This window comes from Diabrotica virgifera, chromosome 8 (assembly GCF_917563875.1).
Source record: "Diabrotica virgifera virgifera chromosome 8, PGI_DIABVI_V3a".
NCBI lineage: Eukaryota > Metazoa > Arthropoda > Insecta > Coleoptera > Chrysomelidae > Diabrotica > Diabrotica virgifera.
The window spans coordinates 155,354,503-155,376,490 of NC_065450.1; the positions used below are offsets into that span (position 1 = coordinate 155,354,503).

Genomic DNA, 21,988 nt, shown 5'->3' on the forward strand with positions numbered 1-21,988 from the left:
AATACCTACTCAAAAATGTCTCACAGCTCTTGGACCATATAGTTTATTTCTATGTATGTTATACTTTTTTACATGCGAAAAAAATATGATTTAAATCGCTTGATCACCTTTCACATAAATCAGACTCTATCAAACCAATTTTGAATAAGCGAGACGGGAAACAGGCATGTCCAAATTTTAGACGGCTTATGAGTTATGGTGACAGTATCATATCTCGACAAATCTTGATTTTTGTACCAGTACTGTGTTGGGATCTCTGGATGTAAAAGTGTGTAACTTGTCGGATGGTTTACGCAATACTGTTTCCATCTAAATTTTTAGTTATCCTTTAAATTATTTTTACTTATCGATGTGCATTCACTTATTTATAATGCATAATGTCATTTGAAATTTCCTCGCCGTTTAGACTACCGTCTTTCGCGAACTCATCTACTTTTTCGTTATTTTGGAGACCAATGTGCGCTTTAACCCAAGTAAAAATTATATTGAATTGTCTACTCGTTAGGTCAGATATTAGTATTTTCAATTCTACTATAAATACTCCTCGTCTTAACATTACCTATTTTCTTTACGGTCATTAAGCAGTTTCTTTGAGTCCCTTTAGAACTGAATACACTATTTAAAATAGCGGTGACTGCTCTTAAGCTTCTAAGTTAATTAAATAAGTGCCTTTCTTCTTATTCATTATCTAAGAACATTACAATAATTCATTGTTCGACCGAGAATTCTTCGAATTGAAGTAATCACCAGAAAATTTACAACTTTTTGTTTGCATTAAGATTTACCACTAAATAAAACTTGGAACGGTTACCGTTTCGTGTGCCTCGTAGACAATACTATTAGTTGAAATCTTTAATCGAAAAAAACAAAGAACAATACCTGAATACCATTAGCTGTAAAATTAAGGAAGTCACTAATTAACACTAAACGAGCTAGATTTCTTTATGACTAATAAGAACGAACAATAGATAAAAAATATAATACAGGTATTAATATACGCTTCAAACAAGAATAGCAGTGTAATCAGAAAAGAACTAGAACGACTAATATATATGTATTTACATACTATCATTGTTTGGAAAATAGATAATAAGACCATTATAATATTTGATAACGATTATATTAGGCCCCTTACAGACGAACCACGTTTTGAAATCGAAGTCGGCAGTAAAAATAACCGGCAAAATAACGGAAAAGACGGAAAACAATACGTTGTGGAATAAAAAGAGATGAAACTAAAAGAGGTGGGCTGCAGACCCCATTTGGCTCCGAAAGCTCTTCTGCACGCCCAGTAAGCTGCAGCTGCCTTCTTCAACTTGGCGTCCAGTTGTTCCTTCCATGTCAGTTAAAAGTCCAGGATCACTCCTAGGTACTTCACTGACTTGGAAATCGATAATGTTTTGCCATAGAAGCTAAGATCTCTAGTAGATCCGATGACCCTTCGCCGAGTAAACGAAACCACAGCAGTCTTCTCAGGATTAACCCCGAGTGACTGTTTCGACACCATTCTTCAACATGGATATACCAATCCATGATAAAGTCTATACTGTGGTGGCCCCGGGCCAGACTCTTTCAGTCAAGGTCCAGTTGGCTCATCTACAGCGGTTGGCATGCGTTCGCATCTCAGGGGTCATGAGGACCACTCCCACAGCAGCTCTTGAGGCTCTGCTGGATTTATCTCCTCTACATCTCATTGTAGAGCACGAAGCTATGATGGCAGCCTATCGCCTCAACTGCTCTGGATACTGGTTGAGAGCGAACGGGCGGATGAGCCATTGTGACATTTGGAGACAGGCTATCGAGTGTTGTCCTGTGCTTTCTATGGTACACAGGACAGCATGGCCCCTCAATTTGAATTCTCATCCTCCTTCTTGGTTCAATTTCCTGACCGGGATGAGTGGGTAGAACGAGAACCTACGACGAGCGGGCAGGTGCTGATGTGTATGGTGGTGGAGTCGGATTTAAGTCTAGCCAGGCTCTCGGCTCCCATGCATCAGTCTTTCAGGCCGAGATCATCTCTATCTGATCTGACAAACAGGCAGCGCTAAGGACTTTGGAAGCTACCAAGATCAGCTCTAAGCTGGTTCTTGAGTGCCAGAGAGCACTGGATGATGTTGCTCTGACCAACAGGGTTAGGTTGGTATGGGTACCGAGACACAGATGTGGAAGGCAACGAACGGGCAGACGCCCTGGCAAGACGGGGCTCATCCTCTCTGCCTGTGGGACCCGAACTTGTGATTGGGGTGCCCTTCAGTACTGTTCGGGGTAGTCTCAGGGAGCTTCTGCGAAGGTTCCAGGACTCCTGGGCCGGTTGTGAAGGTTTGAGACAGGCCAGGTTCCACACAGTGGGCCATCCAAAAGTCTTACAACCCAACTGCTTCTTCTAGATCATAGAAGATGCTCCCTGATGGTCAGTATGCTCACCGGCCACTGTAGACTCCGACGGCACCTTCATCTACTTGGTCTGGCGGATGGCTCACGGTGCCGTCTATGTAATGAGGAGGAGGAAACCTTCTCACATGTCATCTGGGAGTGCCCGGCATTGGCCTATCAGAGGTGGCTGATCCTGGGATCGGCATCTTTTCAGCCGAGCAAGGTGAGGGAGTTGTCTTTTAAGAGACTTGTGGCTTTCTGTGAGGCCATAATTTTTCTGGGGACTAGCATCGGAGACCGGTGCAGCCAGTGCCCCAGAAACGCCGAAGACCAGGTTCTTATGGACCTGGTCGTAAGATAGGGGTGATACGATGGACCCCTACGTATACGATGGACCCGTAATACATAAGAGGTCTAAGTGTCTGAAGTGTTCACAAGTGGGCCCTGCCCCGATATACCGTACCATACCAAAAGATGTGGGAAATTATCAATAGAAACCTTTAAAATTTACATTATACTGATAGTTTCCCACCTTTAGACGCATCTAAGGAGTTTGACAACTGCCACTGTAACGACAGTTTGACTCCGAAACTAGCAATTTAATGTAAATGTATAGGTTTCTATTGATAATTTCCCACATCTTTTGGTATGGTATGGTACATTTACATTATAAAATCCCACATTTACATTATATTGCTAGTTTCCCACCTCTAGACGTATCGGAGTCAAACTGTCGTTACAGTGGCAGTTGCCAAACTCCTCCGCCTCCGATGCGTGTAAGTCTAAAGGTTGGAAACTATCAATATACCTAATGTAAATTTTAAAGGTTTCTATTGATAATTTCCCAGCTCTACTAGTTTCATCTCTTTTTATTTCACAACATAGTATGTTTTCCATCTTTTGCGTTATTTTGCCGGTTATTAGCGCGCTTTTCACTGTATATGAGTTTGGTCAGTTTATCTTTCGTATAGGACCTCGAAAACAGGATATTTAAAGGCACGTATCCATTACGTTGGTGTTCCGTGCTCCGTGTAACTGCTCAACATAGTGGATACGTTGGTGCTTCCGGAGCGGCATTCACCCTCGGCGATCCAATCGGTGGCGGTTTATATGTAGAAGAGCGCATGTCGTATCCATTGGAGCAGTTACACGGAGCACGGAGCACATGGATGCGTGCCTTAACATTAATCATTAATCATCATCACCAATATATCCTTTTAAACCTTTTTTATAGAATTCCTATAAAGTAATTCACAGTTCAACACAAGGTTAGGCCTGGATCCCGCGTACCAAAAAATGTTTATTAATAAAAAGCAGAAAATTTGATAATAGCTTAACGGTGTCTAGTCAGACAAACTTTGATGTATGGGAACACTGGAACAGGGGAAGATTTATTTGTGGAAGACATTACAGGTTTCGAACTTCAGACTACGAAAACGTCTCATGTATTTTGTCGGACAGAACTTCCAATTATGTAATTTGTTACCCTTTCATTACACTCTCATGCAAAAATCAGACTGCTATTTATCAACAACATAGTTCCTGTCATTTGACATGTTCTACGTGTCGGACTTATTAAAGAATATATATTATCGGTTTACAACGTTCTCCGTCTTCCGATACCCGTTCGCCATTCCTCTCTGTCCGCACACTGAACTACTTGCAGACTTGTTTATTCCTGCCTGCCAACTTTTCCTCGGTCTACCTCTTCTTCTTCTACCTTGCGGTTTCCAGTTTTGTACTTGCTTTGGGATTCTGTCCTCATGCATTCTTTGTACGTGACCACACCAACGTAGTTGTATTTTGTTGATTTCGTCATTTATTGTATGTGTGACCTTCATTATTTCTCGTATCCGTTCATTGGTGACATGTTGTCTTCTTGATCTTCCTGCAGCTCTTCTCCAGAAATCCATTTCTGTGACTTCTAATATTCGTTTTGATTTTTCCTTCATAGGCCATACTTCGCAGATGTGTTTTATAATGCTTTTCACTACGGCGTTATAAATCTTTTCTTGTTTTGATTGTTTATCTGCTTGTCCCAGAGTACTGAGTTTAGAAGCGTAATTTGCTTTCCTGCCCTGACTATTTCGTACTTTAATGGCTCCGTCCAGTGTTCCATCATTCGTGACTTTCATACCCAGGTATTTATAATTGTTACATTTACTGATTGTTTCTCCTGCTTCTAGTATCAAGTCCTGCTGCGTTCCACCGATATTCATATATTTGGTTTTTCCTATGTTGATCTCTATATAGTCCCCATTTCCTGTATTCCTCTTGTCATGTAACAGATATCATCGTAGTCTTGTGCTATTAGTATTTGGTCGTCTGCGAAACAAAGAGTATAATGGTGTATGGTCATTTAGTGGAAGTCCCATGTTCTTGCATTTCCGTTTCCAATTTTTAAGAGTTTGTTCCAAATATATTTTAAAAAGTGTTGGACAGAGGCAGCATTCTTGTTTGAGCCCTTTATTTGTCAAAAACCCTTCGGTGAGTTTGTTTCCTTGTTTAATTCTCGTGGTCGTGTTGTTATAAATTTTTTAAATTATTTCTATGTTTATATTTGTATTCTCCATTGCCTCCCATAACTTTACCAAAGATAAACTGTCGTATGCCTTTTTCAGATCAATATATACGAAATGAATCTCTTGGTTAACCGCTGTTTTCTTTTCCATGACTTGTGTGATTGCAAAAAGATGATCAATTGTAGATCTTCCGGCTCTAAATCCTGCTTGTTCTTCTGCCTTCATTTCCTTGTATTCGTCTTCTATTCGGTTTTTTGAGATCCTTACGTATATTTTGCTGATTGTTGGTGTAACGGAAATACCCTGTAGTTATCAAATTATTTTCGATCTTCTTTTTTGTATATTGCTGACATATACAACAATTTCCATTCTTGTGGGAATTCTTTGTTGTCGATGCATCTTTGTAGTAGTTTCCTTATGTGCTCGTAAAGTCTTGGAGTTCCGTTTTTTATCAACTCGGCTGGAATCACTCCAGGTCCTGGTGCTTATCATAAGCACCAGGATCATAAAACTTGTCAGGATGACACGTTCCACAATTAAAACTTCTCCTGTTCCAGTGTTCTCATATATCAAAGTTTGTCCGACTATACACGGTTAAGCTATTAACAAATTTTCAGCTTGCCATTAATAAACTTTTTTTGGTACGCGAGATCCAGGCCTAGATTGGCAGCATATGAAATACAACAAGAAACGTTTACAGTTTACAATACCAAGAACTACAATTTCTATACGACTTAGCGAAAGGTATGTAATTCATTTGTTCTGCCCGTGCAAACTTAAAGGGACAAATCAATAGAGAGAGCGAAAATAAGCGTAGAGGGTCATATTCAGCCATGCAAGTCGTCATGCTATATGTGTGTGAGTATAAGAGAACAAACAATTTTATTGTGGTCAAACAACAGAAATTTATTGAAAGCGTTAATTTATAGAAATAAAATTATCAAATTAAATAACCACATTAACGATATATTTTTAAAAATTCCGTCACAGGGAACTTGCATAAATTTTATATTCGAAAAAAATGCTATACCTAAATCACAACAGAACATATAATTTAAAGTATATATCAATGAAAAAAGTTGTTTTTGTTTTTCGTTTGGCCCCTAAAGACGATTAAAATCGAGACAAAATTCAAATTATAGCAGCCAGCCAATAACGCGCCCGCATTGATCGTCACGTCATCGTCATATCATTATAATTTTTTGTAATTCATTACGTTATTCGTTTACTATTTAGTTGTAAAATAATTTTATGGTGTATCTCAGTTTTATAAATCTTTTGATAGTTGCTGGGAACTATATTATTAGTTCCAGACAGCTATAGGTAAATATCATTTAATCTGTAATTTACATCTACCAAAATATACCAAAAGTTATATCTTCTTTTTGTTCAAAGTACACTTAATTTGTTAAAAAAACTATTAAAGCAGACAACAGACATTAAATACTTATATTAAACTTATTTTCACATACATGAAGACCTTGAGAATGAACTAAACTGGCTTAATCTCCTTTCGAAATGAACGTAACCACTTACGCCGCTTCTTGTCGACTGGTAATCTATTAAATATTTTATTGGGGGGTTTTGTGGTTGTACTTAAAAAAAAATGGTACTAAACAACACTTATTAATTTTTATTTTCCATAGTAAACACACACAATTCAATAATATCTCTTTAAAAGCTGTATTAAACTAAACTCCAATCTAAAGAAACTGGTATGTATATATTTTTACATTGTCATAATGAGAATTGTCATTATAAATATTATGATATGACGTCACAAGGGATCGCGCGCTTTTTCGATCGTTTGAAATGATTTAAATACACAGAAGATTTTAAATTTGTATTTTATTATGAGGTTTTGAGGCGTGAAATTTTGGAAATATTATTTATACACGAAACTGAACAATATTAAATATAATAAAACAAAAATGTGTAAGTTCTCTATTTTATTTTTTATATACATTGAAATACAGTGTTAGAAAACAAGTCAACAAAAATATTACAATGTCGTGAAAAATTAAATGTTCTGATTTATCAAGTTATCGTGTATATAATAAACAAATATAAAAATGCATAATAAAAAACTACTGTCAGGGCAAAAATATACGTAAAATAGCGGAAAAATATGATATAGGCTAGTTGACAACTGGGATTACACTGACCAATAATAATTATTAAAAGCAAAAGTTCGGATAAACCGGGATTATGACTGATAGCAACCTGATAGAGAACGGGGATTACTACTTAGTATAAACTTGCAAACTGAGCAATCGAAATAAATTAACAGCGATCAAAACACAGTGAAACAAAGAGACAACAGGAAAGATTTTATAGGACGACTAGAAATGCTGTGTTTGTTAGGCAAATCATGACACTTTTACTTTTAGTAAAGTAGGTTTGAAAGCTTTTATTAAAATTATTATTAAAACAGTCCAGCAAAAGCGAATAAGCTCAATTCGGTCAATAGGGCAAAAAATAAATATCATGAACCGTTGATGATCATTAGTAGGTACAAGGTCATATTTTGTGATACGTTAAGATTTGTTGTTTGCGATGTAAATTTTGTCAAGCATAGAACTAGGATTTAGGCTAGGCCAAATGAAAATGATTTGTACCCACTACCAAGGAAGAAAATCGGCAAACGAAAAAAAAGTTATTGACAGATCATAGATATACTCGAACTTATGGAAGACGCTAGACCGAAAGATGATATAACGAGCTGGTTAAAATCACTACTTAAAATGTCGGTTGTTCCATTGTGCTTATCAAGTTCTTTGAAGATCATTTGGAGTTCTTTCATTGTCTTACTCCATCCATCCATATCCATGTTTTCTTTGGCCTTCGTCTCTTGTCTCTTCTGTCTTCCTGTACGTGTCTATGCGAGTACTTGTTTCGGGAGTATATTGTTTTCCATTTGCTGAATATGTCCGTACCATACTATGAGATGTCTTTGTTGTATGCCATTTATTATGCTGGGGCCACAGAGACTTCTAATGCCGTTAATTAACCCAGCATTAGTGTAACTTCCATCCCCATGCGTTCCCTGGTTTCTTCATTTCGTATCCTCTCCCTTCGCGAAATTCTTAGCATTCACCTTATTATATATTTATTTCCATGCCTTTTATCTTCCTTCTTGGAAGGAAGCCCTGGAAGGAAACATGCATTTTATCTCGGGACACCCTGTATATTATATAAATTCGGGTCCAAAACGTCCTCCGACGTTGTCCGATGCCTTGTTGCCAATATCTTCTATCATTGCAGTTTTCATCTTCTAATCCTCGTACACTCATTGATCGTCTTACTCCTTGTATCCATGTCGTTCTTGGCGTTCCTCTTTTCCTGTTTTCTGTAGGTATCCATTTCATAATTTTCTTTGGCAGGTTTTCCTCCCCCATTCTCTGAACATGTCCGTACCACGTTAATTGTTTCGTAACAATGCATTCTACAACCGTTTCCTGTAAATTTATTCTTCGCTTTACTTCCTCATTTCTAACCCGGTCCAATCTCGATGTTCTACTTGCTCTTCTTAGGGCGTCCATCTCAGTAGCTTCTATTTTTCGTTTTTGGTGTTCCTTCATTCTCCATGTTTCGGATCCGTATAACAATGTGCTCTTAATCATGGTGTTGTATATTCTCATTTTTCTTTGTTTCCCTACCTCGGTACTCCACAAAACTCCGTTCAATGATTTAATTATCGTTCTTGCTTTATTTATTGTGCTCTTAATTTCTGTATCGTCAGTACCTGCCTTGTTGAAATTAATTCCCAAATACTTATATTTATCACAGCTAGATATTTTCTGATTATTGTCCAATATCATATCAGTTGAATCATCACCTAGGCATAAATATTGTGTTTTTTCTACATTCATCTGCAGGCCCCATTTTTCGTATTCTTCCTTCAATTTGCGGGTCATATATTCCAAATCTTCTTTATCGTTTGCACATATTATCTGATCGTCTGCAAACTGAAGGGTGTACAGGCAGGTGTTGTCGTCGATTTGGATGCCCATTCCACTGCATTTTCTTTTCCATATTGTAAGGGCTTTGGCGACATAAATCTTAAACAGACTCGGTGATATGCAACATCCTTGTCGTAGACCTTTGTTGACTGTAAACAGATCTGTTTACAGTTTGAGGAAAGAAAGTATCCGATAGGACAGAATGGAAGAACATTGCAAAGCAGGCCAAGACTCACAAAGGGTTGTAGCGCCATTGGAAGAAGAAGAATAATTTCTATTCTATATTTTGTAAATTGTTAGCGGGAGTAGGTATATCCGAAAAATAAATTAAAAAGTTAATCAAGTATAGGATGGGACCATTAGAAACTAATACCTATATTATGTTATGGTTCATTGTAGAATCATATATTTTATAAAATATAAATTATAAAATTAAATCTAAACTAATTATGGGCAATTACTGATTGAAAATTAATGACAAGACCTTCGATTTGATGTGTTAAACTAGTTTAATTAAGCGTTTGATGGGTTGGTAAAGTTAAACGACTTTTCAGTTTGCGTCCTTCAGTCTCTCAGATTGTTGACTTTGTATACAGGCTTTGTTTACACTAAATATTTCCATAATGACAATACCCAACGCTTGAAATTGAACATAGAGAAGAAATATAACATCTATAAGTAAGTACATAATGAACTCAAGAATGAATAAACCCATAAACTGACTACTGAAAAAAAGTGTTGCTATTCGAAAGGTAGTTACAAAATTTTTAGGGATTTAGTCTGTATTATATGCCTTCATCAGAGTCCTTACATATAGTCGAAGCAAATAATTCTTTTTGTATTCGATTCGTGAATGCGCCAGGAAACTTTGTGAACCGAAGCCATGATATAATATTGAAAAACTGCATACAAAAAATGCATTCTTAAAGTGCATCTCAAACGCACAATAAAAAAAACAGAACTCGTCAATTATCGGCGGAAATGAGTTCAATTTTGTTTGGTCGGATCAATGGAGTTTTTGGGGTCGCTGAAAACAAATAGGACGTCAAAAGTGATCTCCGGAGTACCTGTTGCCCAGGGTACCTACTGTGTACCTCGTCTTGTGGAGTTTTCGGCAAATTCATTAAAAATTAGTCAAAAATCATTACTCGGGGGTTTTTGGGGCCGCTTAATAACGTCGACTATGACATCGGAAGTAATTTCCGGAGTACCTGGTGCACAGGGTACCTACTGTTTACTTCGTCTTGTGGAGTTTTCGGCAAAAAATTTATTAAAAAGTTAGTCAAAAATAATTACTCAGGTGTTTTTGGGGTCGCTAACGACGAATATGACATCGGAAGCGGTCTCCGGAATACCTAGTGCCCAGGGTACCTACTTCTTATAAAGTTTTCAGAAAATTCATTAAAAAAATTAGCCAAAAATCATTACTTCGGGTTTTTTGGGTCGCTGACGACGAATATGACATCGGAAGTGCTCTACGGAGTACTTGGTACTCAGAGTACCTACTGTTTACCTCGTTTTATGGAGTTTTTGGCAAATTCATTAAAAAATTAGTTAAAATTCATTACTTAGGGGTTTTTGGGATCTTTGACGAAGAATATGACATCGGAAGTGATCTCCAGTGTACCTTGTGCCCAGGGTACCTACTGTTTATCTCATAACTAATGATGTTTGACTAATTTTTTAATGAATTTGCCGAAAACTCCAGAAAACGAGGTAAACAGTAGGTACCCTTGGTACCAGGTACTTCGTAGATCACTTCCGATGTCATATTCGTCGTCAGCGACCCAAAAACCCCCCGAGTAATGATTTTTGGCTAATTTTTTAATGAATTTGCCGAAAACTCCATAAGAAGTAGGTACCCTGGGCACCATGTATTCCGGAGATCGCTTCAGACGTCATATTCGTCGTTAGCGACCCCAAAAATCCCCGAGTAATGATTTTTGACTAATTTTTTAATGAATTTAATGAGGAGGTAAACAGTAGGTACCCTTGGCAACAGGTACTCCGGAGATCACTTTTGACGTCATATTCGTTTTCAGCGACCCCAAAAACCCCCGAGTACCAAAATTGAACTCATTTCCGCGATAATTGATGAGTTCTGAATTGTTTTTATTGTCTGTTTGACATTCTTTGTATGCAGTTTTTCAATATTATATCATGGCTATATATAAATGGGAATATCTAAAAACCAACATAATCAAAGCAGCTGAGGAAACTTGTGGGACTGCAAAAATAGCAAATACTAACATGAGGAGAACGGAATGGTGGACGGAAGAAATACGAGAGAAAATAAAGAACAAAAAAGAAAAATGGAAGAGATACCTAAGTACAAACACCCGGAAGATTACGAGGCATATAAAGAAAAAAGGAAAGAGGTTAAAATAGCGGTGAAAGCAGGAAAGGAAAGGTCATGGGAGAGATTTGGACAAAAAATGACAACAAATTATAGGGAAAACCAAAAACTCTTCTACGGCGCATTAAAACAACTCAGACAAAAGAAAGAGCACACGATGCCGAATATAAAAGACAAGAATGGAAACGTACTAACAGAAGAAAAACAAATAATGGAAAGATGGAGAGAACATTTCAAAGAGCTACCTCATGCAGACACGGACAACATAGGGGAGATACAAGAAAGGAATGAAGAACAACAAGTGGAATCCATAACAAGAGAGGAATTAGAGAAAGCAATAGAAAGAGTAAAATTGGGCAAAGCACCAGGCAAGGATCATATCACCCCGGAAATTATAAAATTCATGGGGACAGAGGGAATGGATAGCATGAAAGAACTAATGAATGATATCATAAATAGAGCAGAATTACCAAAGGACTGGAAGAAAGACATTATACTACCAATACACAAAAAAGAAGACAAGAGAAACTGTAATAATTACCGAGGTATCACCATATCAAGTATCCCTGGGAAGGTATTCGCAAGAATAATAGAGACAAGAATAAAAACCCAAATAGAAACAACTATGGAAGACACACAGTGTGGATTCAGGAAGGACAGAAGCACGCAAGACCTAATATTCACATTAAGACAAGTAAATGAGAAGGTAATCAAGAAGAATAGAGAGATACAATGTGCTTCATTGACCTGGAAAAGCCGTTTGACAGAATCCGAAGAAAGGACGTATGGAAGACACTAAAAGAAAGCGGAGTCGACAGACCCATAATAGAAGTAATAAAGGATATGTACAAAAATAATACAAATACAATAAGAACCAATAACGAGGAATCCAGAGAATTTACTACAAGTCAAGGCGTCAAACAGGGATGCGTGCTGAGTCCATTGCTATTTTCAGTGGTACTGGATGAAGCGATAAAGAAAGCCAAGAGAAGAATGAGAAAACTAACATTAGGATACTGGCAAATGAAACGGACTCAACTATCGGAGCTACTATTCGCAGACGACATGATATTGATAGCAGAAAACAGAGAAGACCTACAGAACAATCTTGAAATCCTAGAAGAAGAACTATCAAACATAAATATGAAAATTAATACAGAGAAAACAAAAACAATGATAATTTCAAATAAGAGGAAGACACACGCAATAGAATTAGACGGGAAACAACTAGAGCAAGTGCAATATTTTAAATACCTAAGAGTAATAATCGAAGCAAATGATAAACAAGACATGGAAATAAACGAGAGAATGGGACGAACAGGAAGCTTATTTAACGCTATGAAAACTACATTTTTAGGGAAAAAAGAGATACCGGAGAAAGTAAAAACGGCAGTCGTTAAATCAGTAGTTAGACCAACAATCATGTATAGCAGCGAGACATGGACATTGACGGGGAGACAAAAATCCAGAGTCAATGCTATGGAAATGAGGTTCCTGAGGAAAATAGCAAACAGAAAGAGGACAGACAAAATACGAAACGAAACAATTAGACAAAACCTAAAACTGGAACCAATTAATGAAAAAATAGTGGAGGGACAACTTAGATGGTCCGGGCACGTGTGTAGAATGTCGAACGAGAGGCTTACAAAACAAGTGTTCGAAACGAGAGTGCAGGGGAAAAACAAAAGAGGAAGACCAAGAGTTATGTGGGTCGATGAAATCAGGAAAGAAGTCGAGAAGAAGGGATTGACACTGGGAAGTGCAAGAAACCTAACGCAAGATCGGAAAGCATGGAGACTACAATGCCAAACTCAACTCCACCAGCCTTACACGTAAAGGTACAAAGGCTTAGGACTAAGTAAAAAGTAAAAAGATATGGCTCCGGTTCACAAAGTTTCTTGGCGCATTCACGAATCGAATGCAAAAAGAATTATTAAGATCCGTCTTGTCCTTTTTTTTTCGGAGGTAAGGCTGATTTCAGTGCTTTATTGCTTCGTCTATTAATTATTGTGAAGCTATAGTATATAAATTTAGCACTAAAAACAGTAGAATAAATCACCTTTTTGCATTGTGTTCAGGAGGATCTCAGGAAAATAGTCTACTACATATATAAAAATGGATGGAAATGCATAGTTGCATTTTAAAGTGTATAAAATTCCAAAATATTTTTTTTTTCGACTATGTATGAGAAATATTAGATTCCTATGGAAACAGTTGCTGAGATTATTAACTTGGTCACATTTTAACTTTTTGTATATTTATTTCAAAAATACGGTTCCTTTGTTTATAACAATGGTAGGTATCTTTGTATCGGAACTTCATTCACTTTTATTTATAGGGCTTTTCATTCACAGTCATTTGTTTCGAGCTTCTGTCATGTGTCACATAATATTAATATATCTACGTCATACGTTATTGGTATATAACAATGATACAAACCAAAGACGTGTGGCGTAGAAATATTAATATTATGTGACACATGACAGAAGCTCGAAACAAATGACAATCAATGAAAAGCCCTATTTATCAATGTTAAAGAAAATATACACTCACCGGCACAAAATTCCACTAAACATGTTTGATTAAGTTTGACAATTTATAACTTTATTATATTTGTACTCCTATTTTCAAGATTCTTACATCAATTTGTAGGTATTGTCGAAGCGAAGATCGGTGGGATATGGGCATTTTATCAATGAAATTCGATATTTTTAAGACATTCCAGAAGCCGCTACAGATAAAATGTTTTAACAACCCATTAATCCAGTGGTTTCCAACCTTTTGTACTTGCGCCCCCTTTAAAAAAATAAAATTGTTGCGCCCCCTTAATTTTTTAACATATCTAATTTTATAAATTCTCAACTCAATTTTGAAAATTTGCTATCACTAGATAATATGTCTATTATCATTTCCTGCTCTGCTATCGTAAGACCAAAATCATCATATTTTTCAATCACAAACGGGTTTCTAATCCATTCATATTTGGACATGTGATCTTTAAAGTAAAACGAGAATTGCTTCCATAGACTGGTCAAATGATTATTATTATGAACTTTACTTTCTTCTATTTCATCAGCAAGACAGGTAATTTTAAAAGTGGGAAACATGTCAAAATTTTTCAAACTTATGTATGATTATCCACAGTTATTATTACCCACAGTTCCAATTTTTTCATAAATGCAATAATCTTGTCTTTCTGCGTAATTGCACGCATTTGAAGCACTTGCAGTGATTTATTTAATACTGCGTCTTTGAAGAATATTAACTAAATACGCAAGTTTACAAGGAATTTCGTGTCATAAAACAAGTTTGCTTATTCTTTATTATTATCAGTAAGAAATATGGCGATCGCTTCTTTTAGCTCAGACACCCTTGTGATCTTTATTCTGAACCCATGGCATCACACAATTTTGCGAAAAGCCTTCCTCTTTACAGCTCTTATAATAACTTCAAATACTGTTAGTAGATCTTCACCCATATCTCTTAAAACAAGCGATTGTCTATGAATCATGCTATGCGTAGAAACTGCACGAGGAGCCAACTTTCGAACTCGTGCGTGTAGACTGGCATTTTTTCTTGCCATAGATGGAGCTTCATCTGTGCTAGTTCCACACAGTTCTCCCACAGAATATCATTTTCATTAAAAAAATTATCAGTAGTAATTGCACAAGAGCTCTAAAATTATTGAATTTTTCCCGAGTGTCACTTTGGCAGTTTTAATTTCACGAGCCGAAGGCGAGTGAAATTATATCAAAGTGTCACGAGGGCAAAAATTCTATATTAATTTTAGAGTTCGAGTGCAATTTGTTTCGATTATTTCATGAATAAAACTGTTCAAAACCAAAATTTTATTGTAATTTATATATGTAAGTACCAATTAGTGAAATTAAACACACAGTTGTTATAAATATGTATTTGACGGTTGAAAGTCATCACTTTTATAATTTTTAAAACATTTGTCATTAATGTCACTGAATGTATTTTTTCGTAGCAACGAAGGGCATCTGACGTAATATGCTTAACGACGGGAGATTATCAAAAATTATCACCTTAATTTGCATGTCTGTAGCTTTCTATTGGTCAGAATCTCCTATGAATTAAATAATCAGTAGTAATTGCACAAGAGCTCTGAAATTATTGAATTTTTCCCGAGTGACATTTTGACAGTTTTAATTTCACGAGCCGAAGGCGAGTGAAATTATGTCAAAGTGTCACGAGAGCAAAAATTCTATATTAATTTCAGAGGTCGAGTGCAATTTGTTGCGATTATTTCATGAATAAAACTGTTCAAAACCAAAATTTTATTGTAATTTATTTATGTAAGTACAAATTAGTACACAGTTTTATATATATTTGACGATTGAAAGTCATCACTTTTATAATTTTTAAACCATTAATTGTGATTAATGTCACTGAATGTATTTTTTCGTAGCAACGAAGGGCATCTGACGTAATATACTTAACGACGGGATATTATCAAAAAGTATCACCTTAATTTGCATTTCTGTAGCTTTCTATTGGTCAGAATCTCCTATGAATGAAATAATCAATGATATTAAACACTAGCCGTAGTATTGCCTTCAATAAGTTTACAGAATAACATGTCTTCTCTAACATCAGTTTCCACAACATATCGTACATAATGTTATCAAGTGTGCATCCTTAAGAACATCGGTAGCGGTAGCCTCATGTACTTTCAACGCGAAAGTAGATAGTTTTATTTTTTCTATTAACTGATCGCAGATATCTTCATGTGTATTCGTCTTCCCATAAAAGTGGAATGATTTTAAGTTGATCAGCATAATATGATTCACTGAGCATAATTTTTGTGACACCTATTTGACTTCTTTGGTTTGTATTCGAAAATGATATTTTGGAAACAGCTGCATGCCCCCCTTGTAACACTCCCGCGCCCCCCTAGGGGGCGCGCCCCATTATGCGCACTGCATTAATCATTCAGAATTAGTCGATGGATATTAGTACAGTTAAAATAATTAAGACGATAACTGGACGATAATGATTTAATGAGTGAAATTTAAAGTTTGTTCTACTTTAATGACAAAAAGCAAGCTCATTAGCAGAACCCAATTAAAAATTATTTTGCACATCATATCTATTTAAAACATTATTTGGTTGAAAAATATCATTTTTGTTGGCAAAAAAATATATTAATTTGTCTGGACTAAATTACAGTTATGTTTATCTTAAAAGGGATATGTTACTATCAACATTCACACAGTGTTGCCAAACTGAATTTTGTTATTTTGAGTGGAAATTTCCCCAGCAATCTCTGAGGGTACAATAAATGTATTGATATCGTTTGTTATTATTCCGATGACAAAAAAAAATGTTTACATGCCATTATACGGGGGTGAATGGAAGCGTTGTATTTTCTCCTAATTTTAACAAATTCTGTGGAAAAATTGAAGAGGTGATGTTGTTCCATAGTCCTGTCATATTATTATTATCCCGGAGTCATTACTAAAATTTTGGTTTTTGAATTATCCGAATATCTCTTTTCTTGTAAGAGCTGTACAATATTTTGTACTTAAATAAAAACACTGATTGACTCAAACATAAATATCTTAAATATACGTTGGATTGACAAGATTAGAATGGCCAGCTTGCAGCACAGATCCCAATCCTATTGAGTATTTATGGGATGAATTAAAAGTAGATATTCGGCGTCTTCCTAGGCCTCCAGAAAATTTGGTACAGTTATGGCCCTGGTAGAGGAATATCGGGCTATTCCCCAGGCAAGGATAACACGTCTTTATTCGATGCCAAACAGATTGCGAGCAATCTTTGCTGCGAGAGGTGGACATACCCGCTATTGAATTGTTTTGTTGTTGACTTTGTTTTGTGTGGAAATTTTAGTGCGTTTGATATTTTTAATTAAATAAACCTTCAAACCAGTGTTTTTATTGACAGCTTTTACAAGAAAAGAAATATTCGGATAATAAAAAAAACAAAATTTTAGGTATCCAAGATAATACAAAAGGAGTATGAAACAAAATCAGCCCTCCAATTTTTCCACAGAATTTTTTAAAGTTAGGGGAAAATACAACGCTTCCATTCACCCCCGTATAATGAAATATCTAAGCAAAAATTTTTTGTTACCGGAATAATAACAAACGATATCAATACATCTACCTACAAACAGATGAAATAATCTTGAAAATCGGAGTACAAAATTGGTACTCCCGTACTGTATTTATTCAATAATAAAGTTATAAAAGTTGTCAAACTTACCTAATCAAAAATTTTGAGTGGAGGAATTTTGTGCCGGTGAGTGTATAAACAACAAGTATTTAAAAACAAAAATGTGCAAATAAATAAGTTGAAAACAATGGAATTTGAAACTGTGTTTATAAAAATAGCTGTTTATAACAGTTTTCTTTATATAATTTCAATGTAGGTATGTATAGTATAGGTAGTAACCCGTAAAAATAAATAAATAATTACTTTGTTTACAAACAATACAATCTGTGAGTTGTCATTTAGGAGGTACTTACCACTGGACTCTCTTCACCGATTTCACTCTCCCGCTCCTGAGGTTCCATTTCCATGGCGTATACAGGCACAGGTTCTCTGTTTTTGACGCGAATTTTGATAGTCTAATGTTTGTAGAATGCTGGAAGGCACTCCACTCACAAAATCACACAAATCAAGATCGTACAACAGCAAAACAATCACCCCGGAGCCACGCGCGGCGTGAAATTCACTCAAAATCACCGATTTGTAGGTTAGGTCATGTGCAACGATGTAACGGTCCGTACGTAACGTTATTGCCGTCGATCTAATCCCGAATGTCCAAGTTTCGAACGGCAAGATACGTGCGCTAAAAGCCAAGCGTGCTCTTCCCCTCTCCAGCCAATGATCGAGCTTCTCAGGAGGAGCCTGAGTTTGTGGAGGGATGGATCTAGCTGGCCGCGCTTAGCGTAATCATATATTTTTATTGCGTTTATTATCCAATCGCTCCCGGTTGCATACATTGTTGAATTGGGCGGCGTTGCCAGTTCTTCGGTGATTGATATGCGTGGGATAGGGGTTCGAAGGCGGGGAACAAGAAATTCCGGACAGAAAAATTAAATGCTGTTTTATTTTTGCAATATAATCTGTGGTCAAGGTATTATCTTGAAAGTATTTTTCTGTTCAATGTCCTCAGATATTATTTGTTTAACTTGTACATACTATTATGTATACCTAGGTACTTATTTATGCTGAAAAATTGTTCATGATTCATGATAATATTATTTAATGCAATCGTAATTAGGTCAATATTTACCAATGAGATCGTTGTTTTCCTATTGTTTATTACATAAAAGTTAAATTTAGGATAATTACTTATTTAAAAATAGATCATAAACTGCATTTCGATAGATAGTATTTATTTCCGTGTTTACTATAAAACCACCTCAAAGAGATTCTAGATCATTCACTCTCAATTTTGTTCTGAGATTCTTGTGACATAAACTTTTATCAAACATCTTTTGCTTTTGAATCAATCCAAATTTAAAAAAATATTTCTGGCCTGTTGTTTCCAAATACCTATGACTAAAAATACAATGTTTAATTAAACTATTCATCTACACTCAGCTGTAAAAAAATCGATCCATTCCGTATTTCTTATTTATTTGAAGTTGTTTAGGTACCCAGTGCCGGATTTAGGGTACTTGCGGCCCTAGGCCAAATTACCCCGAGCGGCCCCCGATAACTTCACGATTATGTAATTAAAGCATAAAGCACATAATATTAATACATAACGTTTATTTTAATTTTACTTTTTAAAATTGGTACAACATTGGTACTAGAAAAAGTATATTGGTAAATCACATTGAACATTTTGACAGGCGACATTTTGCGCCTCTGCGCCCTTAATTGTTAAAATTAAATAGAATTTGTTTCATCCGGGGGAAAAGTAGATACAGGTGGCAGCAAAAGACTAAAAAAAGCCGAGTTGAAAAGACTTTATAAGTAAAAGAACAAGCAAAATAATATGAACTGTACCTATAACGGTAATAGGCTACGGTACTGAAAAATAAAAATATTAAGAATACCACAAATAAACTTTTAGATCGTTAAATTGTCACATTATTCTCTTATATTGAAAAACGTCAATGTCATGTTCTTAATTTGTATAAAGGTAATACTTAATCATATCTATTAACTGAATTAATAATTTGCAATTATACAAGTAACAGTTATCCAAGAACATTCAAAAGCCATCTCTTTAAAGTTAATGATGACATTGTCAAGTAGTAATATTTACATATCCATACCAGTGAGAATTGTACCTACTACACGTAATTTTCCGTGTAAAGACAGAATAGCCGTAAAAATAGGGATAGCCGTAAAATATTTGCGTATTATGTACCGATGGCCTTAAAGTCTAAGGCTTGAAAAAGCTCTTAGCATATTTGAAACAAAACTAACCAAACTAGACAATCTAGCTAGAATCTTCGTCAGTTTTTGATTCTTTTCAACACGCTGAATGATCTTTCTCCAGATGCATTAGATGTCATCCTGCATAGTAGAATGCGCAAAGCCATGTCCATTTTTTACACATTTTTTTTACCAAAAAAGTTTTTTTTACAAAACGCTGCGGCCCCCTTTTGCTTGCGGCCCTAGGCCGCGGCCTGGTCGGCCTAGTGGTAAATCCGGCACTGTAGGTACCTAGTACTAATACCTAGGACCAGGACCATCATAGCAGGCCATTATAGGACAGTCAACGAGGGTACCTATTTGGCTCCGAATTCCATCCTACCACATCGATTTACTTGAAATTTTCACAGTAGGTAAGTAAGGAACAGCTCAAGAGACAAAGTCTACCCTATATACTATGGCGCTTTTATCTTCTGGGCGGTTCCCACCCCTTCAAGTGAGTGGAAATTTTTTTGGTCAAAATAACCACGAAAGTGGCTAGAGAACCTAATTGTAAGTAAAAACTGTCCCATAATTTTTTTTTGAAAACTCAACACTTTTTGGAATCACTTTTCGTGATTGAAAATTGATCATTTTCATTGAAAAATTACACCTCTTCGGACGGTTTTTTGCGAATACCTTAAAAGCTATGCATGCATCTAACTAAATAAACCTAGGTAGGTATATACAACATTTTTGTAGCATATAAAAACAAAGAGATTCATTCCTTTATGAATCTTCTAGTTATAATACAAAAAGAGATAGATAATATTATGGCAGGTGAAAATAGTTTTATTTTTTGGTGCATGCTCAAATCGGTGTATTCAACTTGAAATAACAGAGAAACGGTCGATTTTAGGTGTATAATGCTACCAATATCTACCTTTTGTAGTGCTTGAAAACACATGCATTTAAATTCTGGTGGATGATGATTTAAATAATACCTACTTCTCATTTTTTCTTAAAATACATTAGTCATCAATTTTTTTGCAGCATATCTCGCTTAGATTGAAAGGTTTTTTCAAGCGCTACAAAAGGTATTGGTAGCATTATACACCTAAAATTGACCGTTTCTCTGCTATTTCAAGTTGAATACACCGATTTGAACATGCACAAAAAACAGACTCTTTTCACCTACCATGTCTCTTTTTGTATTATAACTAGAAGATTTATAAGGAATGAATATCTTTGTTGTTTTATAAGCTACAAAAATGTTTTATACAGTGTTACAGTGTACGCTAATAACCGGCAAAATAGCTCAAAAGATGGAAAACATAATACATTGCGAAGCAAAAAGAGATGAAACTAGTGGAGGTGGAAATTATCGTTACAAACGTATTCATTAACATTATATTACATAGTTTCTCACCTTTAGACGTCTGTGACAGGAGTATTTTATAAAATTCTACTGTCACAGTGACAGTTGTTATACTCCTCTGATACGTCTAAAGGTGGGAAACTATTTGTTGTTTATAGGGTTCGATTGTCATTTTTTTCGAGCTTCTGTCATATGTCACATAATTTTAATATATCTACGTCGTACGTCTTTGGTTTGTATCATTGGTATATACCAATAACGTATGACGTAGATATAGTAATATTATGTGACACATGACAGAAGCTCGAAACAAATGACTGTGAATGAAAAGCCCTATTTGGGTTTATATGACTGCGGACACTAAATCCATTCGCCAATATTACTATTTTTTATTTTATTAGTCATTTTTTCGTATCTTATCCTAAAACTAATACATACTAATATTAATCTCTAATAAACAATTCTACTAATAAATAATTATTTTTGTATTTTTTTTTAATAATTTTTTATATTATACTTTTTTTATTTTTTTTTCTAAATGATGTTCTCAGAGTTCCACAGCAAAATCTGCAACATTCTTCTTTAGCCCTCTACTTAATTCGAAAGCTTTTTACTATGGACTGTCCAAGTTCGTCATTCATTTTTTTTATTATATTTTTTTATTATATATTTTTTTTATTATTTTTTTATATATTTTTTTATATTTTTTTTTTCTTTTTTTTATTTATATTTTTTTTTTCTTTTCTTTTTTCTTTTAATATATAACAATTTACAAGAAATACTTAAACTATATTTTACAATTACAACTTAAGTTTAATATCTAAAATATGTTTATACAATAGTCGATATACCAACTCATTATTTTCTAATGTTAATAAATAATTTAAATTAATGGGATGGTGGACATCAGTCAAAGAATACAGTGAATTTAAAAACATATTAACTTTATTAGAAATAAGAAATGTGGGAAACTATGTAATGTAATGTTATTTTAGACGTTTATAATGAAAATTTCCACTTCCACTAGTTTCAT

The 21,988-nt window shown here is 35.3% G+C and overlaps 1 protein-coding gene across 1 annotated transcript in view; it reads right to left on the reverse strand.

The window, feature by feature from the left end:
- Positions 1–18,031, reverse strand: part of LOC114329682 (protein dead ringer-like) — an 871,887-nt gene extending 853,856 nt beyond the window's left edge. The window contains exon 1 of the mRNA XM_050658217.1: positions 17,729–18,031. Within this exon, the coding sequence (XP_050514174.1) occupies positions 17,729–17,782 (54 nt within the window). The 5' untranslated portion in view covers positions 17,783–18,031. The remainder of the gene's footprint in view (positions 1–17,728) is intronic.
- Between the last annotated feature and the right edge of the window lie 3,957 nt (positions 18,032–21,988).